This window comes from Wolffia australiana, chromosome 20 (assembly GCF_029677425.1).
Source record: "Wolffia australiana isolate 7733 chromosome 20, ASM2967742v1".
Classification (NCBI taxonomy): domain Eukaryota; kingdom Viridiplantae; phylum Streptophyta; class Magnoliopsida; order Alismatales; family Araceae; genus Wolffia; species Wolffia australiana.
The window spans coordinates 1,305,604-1,310,557 of NC_135854.1; the positions used below are offsets into that span (position 1 = coordinate 1,305,604).

Genomic DNA, 4,954 nt, shown 5'->3' on the forward strand with positions numbered 1-4,954 from the left:
TCGTAGCCGTTATAACGAGTTATAACGGCTATATCATAACAAATCTTAACCATTGGATCTTGACAAATAATGTGAGCCTATCTATATGATTCTATCTATGTTTAATCCTATGCTATGTTTAATCCTACGACTATCTTTGAACTTATATGAATCCTACATGTATTTCTCTAACGAGTATATAAGGGTAAGTGTCCGGTTATTACTAGCTAGTTGTTTTAAAATCCCTATTGGTCCACGTCGGCGCTTTGTCTTGGCGAGTTGAACTCCTCTTCACACTAGTATGAGTACGAAGTTTCTGGAGGTTCATTTTGAAGAACAGATACAGTACACGATCTAGGGCAGCCAGAGTGAGTCGACTTAACTCAAATAAAGCAGCACCAACACGAAACACACGGGTACCCTTTGCGCTAAACTTAACAAGTAATATACCCACAAAAGAAACATAAACACCTAACTAAATAACGACAATAATCTTATCGAAACGCCTTTTCACTCAAAGATTAAGGCGTATACATTACGGAGCAGTATAAGAATAAAACCCCAATTCATAATCACCTATATACCGGATCAATTCGATTTTTATAATACATTTACAATTTCATTGTTCCACGTTCTCGATCATCATCTCTTCATACTTTCTTCTTCACTTTTTTTTATCTATCTTTCTTTATCAAGACGACTCTCAGCAAAACCCTGCGGTTGCCGGGCGTAGCGGGCAGAGCTTAGCTGTAAAGGTATAAGGCGGATTCATAATGGCTATATTTCTCAACGCAAATCTGACAGTGCTGAACTTAAATGCGTGTTTCTGTCCACCAAATCTGTTATCTTTACAGTTATAGTTTTTGCCAGCTGATTAATGCTCCCCTCTGGCATCGACCGCCACTGAAAGCAACACCTGAGCAGTCTCGCTCTTTCTCTGTCTACACTCTCTCAATCTCTATCTGCACTCATTTTCTCTCTCTCTGTCCTTCAATTTCTCTCTCTTTTCTGGGTCTCAAATTTGCTGTCTCTCTCGCACCCTCTCTCTCTATGTATATTTCTTTCTTTCTCATCTTCAAATTTTCCAAACGAAACTCGGAAGCATTAGTTGATTTTAAGCGAAGAACACGGCGACATTGAATGCCTTTCTGGAAGATAGATGAGCCGTTCAAACATTTATTTGGCGAACTATGGATACCCAAAAAAGTCTTCAAAATATTCTGCAGAAAATGGCCCAGAAGTATAAACACACCGCAAATATTGCTTTATTTTATTAACCGGACGTTATATTCCAATCCGTAGGGGGAAATAACTGTTCATATTCTTTGGCTAAGGTCTGAAGTGTTCAAGATGAAACTCCAGTCTGCTTGTTATTTCGCCGACTGTCCGCTTTACTTCGCAAATGGAGGGCAGCTCTTAGGACAAATTTGTCAAGGAAAAATTCAGCTGGGCAAAGTCTAACGAGGAGATATTGAAGAAAATGAGGCCAATATGGTATGCACAGCGACTCATAGCCGATGGATCGTACAGCTGACCGTGCATATTCCGATGCTGTTGGAACAAAAAAGGATGACTTCATCCCTGGTGTTATATTTGTGACGACATAACAAGGAACCTGTTAACCAGGCGGAAAATATTAAACACCATAACCCATTAAGAAAAATATTAAAAAAGAGAAGGCGGCAATGCAGGACAGTAAATGTCAGAAATCTTAGATATTCTCAATAGAAAACATTAACAGCAATTAAGTGATTTCGTTGCTAACTAGATTCGGAAGGTGGAAACACTACTGCTTCTTTCTTGAGTCAACCATTGGCAACCATGATAAAATGTTTTAAAATTTTTCCTTCCAAAATACCCCATTTTCCCCCCATTTCGATGAAGCAAAAATTAGTCCGTTCAGAAATTCGCTCCTCTCTCTCTCTCTCTCTCTCTCTCTCTCTCTCTCTCTCTATCTATCTATCTATCTATCTATCTATCTATTGCTCTATCTATCGCTCTTTCTATCTATATATTGTTCTTTCTCTCTATTATTTATCTCTCTCTCTCTCTATCTATCTATCTAGCTATCTGTCTCTCTATCTCTTGCTCTTTCTCTCTATCTATTGCTCTTTCTCTCTATTATCTATCTCTCTGTCTCTCCATCTGCCTCTCCCCCATCTAATTGAAATAGGGCCGTGGAATATTTACAGTATCAACAGTGAAAATACTTCAACCTAGTCGATAAAGGACGTGAGAGAGTATGAAACTGACTTTTAATACTAATAGAAACGAAATGATAAAGAAACATACCTGGCACTGAAAGAATATACCATTACTTTTGTACTCAGTGTGTAAACTCTTGGAAAGATATCTAACGTACCTGACCAATCAAACGCACATTCGTAAAAATCGATCGGGCAAATAATCCAACAACAAATCGAGCAAATTACTGTTCTGGAATATCTGAGTTAATCGTCAACCTATCCAATCAAATATAGAAATATACGATGCAAAATATGCCTCGGATTTAATATAATCGACCATATTATGAGAATGACTTGTCTGAGGCATTAGACATTAAACCTACGGAACCAGAATAATAAACTACTAATTACAAATTCGAGGGAAGCTAAGAACGGACAAGTAAAACCACTAAAGTAAAACAGTTGTAGAAACATTATTGACATATCAACGGGAACCAGATCAAATATCATGATCGATCCTTGAGCATCAGGGAAAGAACGAAGACATACCCCTTGGTGCCAGCGTAAACGGAGAAGAGCGGGTAAGAGGGAATAACAACGGTTGAACCAGAGCCCACGTTGATGATAGCGCCTCTTCCTTTCCCCACCATACAAGGAAGAACAACAGATGTGACGATAGTCGGGGCCAAAAGATTCACATTGACCATATTGGCCCAAGTTATCTCATCAATCTCGTGGAAAAACTTTGGTATGATCTGTGAAAGACCCGCGTTATTAATCAGCATCCCTACGTCGATGTCTTTGATGGCCTCTCGCAGACGAACTACTCCTTCGCTGAGATCGCCTGAGAAGTCAATAACAACTGTTCTTAACTCTATGCTTGGAATTTCAGCTTTGATCTGGCAAGAGACTTTAAAGAGCTTCTCTGGATTGCGACCCACTAGCACTAAGTTCATGCCTTTGCGAGCTAGCTCGAAGGCCATGGCCTTGCCGATGCCGTCCGTTGGCCCAGTTATCACTACCCATTGACCATACTTGGTGAGGTTCTTCCCTGGACGGATGAGGTAGGCGTACGTCCATTGGAATATTGAGAATAGAATTCTCAGAACGGTAACAGAACCCACCAAGAGAGGGAGGACAATCCAGAAGGGCTGTGATAACAGGGTTTCTTTGGCGGAGATCCCCATGATGTAGCAAGATTGATAAACTCAGAGGCCTATAGAGTGGTAAATATCTCTGCATTTAAAGCGTGTTAGATCGGACCAGGCCGACAATTGATGTCACGGAGACTTTATGAAGCTTTTAAGCATGTAAATAGATTTATGTCCACTGAAAAATCCCATTCTCCCATGACGGAGCATCAACAGTCAATGGAAGCACAAACAGCACTGACCAATCAGTTATAAGATAACTAACCTAAGGTTATCTAGTAATTTAAGATAAGATACACTAATTAGCATACCTTTTACATCTAGTGGTCAGGATTAAATATAGAGCAGGATGTATGCATCAGAAATAAACGTAGAATAGGAAGAAACGTACAGCGGTCCGGATTAACAATAGAATATGAACACACATAAGCCGTCAGGATTAAACATAGAAGAGGAACACACATCTCACACATCTTGTCGTCAGGATTAAAGGTAGAATAGGAACACACATCTAATTTTCAGGATAAAATATTCTTCCAATCACCCAACTAATAGTTGAGATTCAACATAGAATTGGAACGGTCATATCTTATTACAATAAATAAATAAATATATATACATATATATCAAAATTGCAGAATTATGGTCAATATCAAACCATTCCACCATTCGTCTGTCTTTTTCTTCTTACTCATCTTCCTCTGAATTGTGTTCATGCTTGAGTAGATCATATTCAACTAGATTAGTGAAGTTTTACTATTTGGAAAGAATATCGTGTATTGAGTAAATGATATTTCAGGATGTTGGGAATACTTCATAAACAAGAAGATTGATAATTAAGATAACAAGAATAGAAGAAATGTAGATGGGATAGATCCAAATAAGTGAGTTCCATGATTCTCATAATATTTTGATGAGATGTGTATTGATCAAACTGTAAATTGAGGAAAATTATGAGGATGATCATAAATGTTTATTGACGTAACTGGTTATGGAATCTTTATTATTCACATCACATCTTAGATATGTTTACTAGCCTAAAGAGAATGAAATAAGAACCTAAGATTAGTGTTGTGATATCTAAAAACATTTTTTATGACTATCTGGAAATGTTTTATTTCTGAGTTAATTTAGATCTTTAGTATATTACGTTGATGAATTTTATCTGTTAGATTAAGATTTTCTATATTTTTTGGGTATCTGTTCACCTGCCCTTGTTTTCCATTTATGTGATTATTTTTTACCAGTTGACAACTAGGGATAACTAATGAGGCATTATCTCAGTAGACTGGCTTTACTACTCCCACTTAATCTCAGCAGAACGATGACTCTCATCTTGTCCCTCATTGATCCAAACTGAATATTGGAAAGTGTCTTCTAAATGCTTCTGTGTGAGGGTTAAGAATGAAGATTAAATTTATATGCAGTGCTCTTTGCAACTTTTCTCCCATAAAAAACTGGATATCAATGAAGTAATATGTGTACCAAAGTCAATTTGTTGTTATGAAGTGTAAGCACAGGGTTTTTTAGGAAGAGCTTGCGTGTTGTAAGGATTTCCAGAAACAACTTTAAATCTAGTAGGTTTGGATTGGTTAGCTATGGATGCAAAGAATCAGAGTTGAAAGGATGACTTCTATG

General features: G+C 37.7%; 1 protein-coding gene across 2 annotated transcripts; it reads right to left on the reverse strand.

The window, feature by feature from the left end:
* Positions 1-1,220: 1,220 nt before the first annotated feature.
* Positions 1,221-3,419, reverse strand: LOC144716239 (very-long-chain 3-oxoacyl-CoA reductase 1-like). Of its 2 annotated transcripts, XM_078591338.1 has the most exons (4): positions 3,107-3,230; positions 2,715-3,009; positions 2,272-2,341; positions 1,221-1,594 (listed from the first exon to the last, which is right to left on the reverse strand). In XM_078591338.1, exons 1-4 carry the CDS (start codon positions 3,189-3,191, stop codon positions 1,325-1,327), a joined length of 720 nt encoding a protein of 239 aa, XP_078447464.1. In that variant the 5' UTR covers positions 3,192-3,230; the 3' UTR covers positions 1,221-1,324. The 2 variants fall into 2 exon arrangements, with proteins under 2 accessions (XP_078447464.1, XP_078447463.1); XM_078591337.1 differs by having other exon boundaries at positions 2,715-3,419.
* Positions 3,420-4,954: the final 1,535 nt, after the last annotated feature.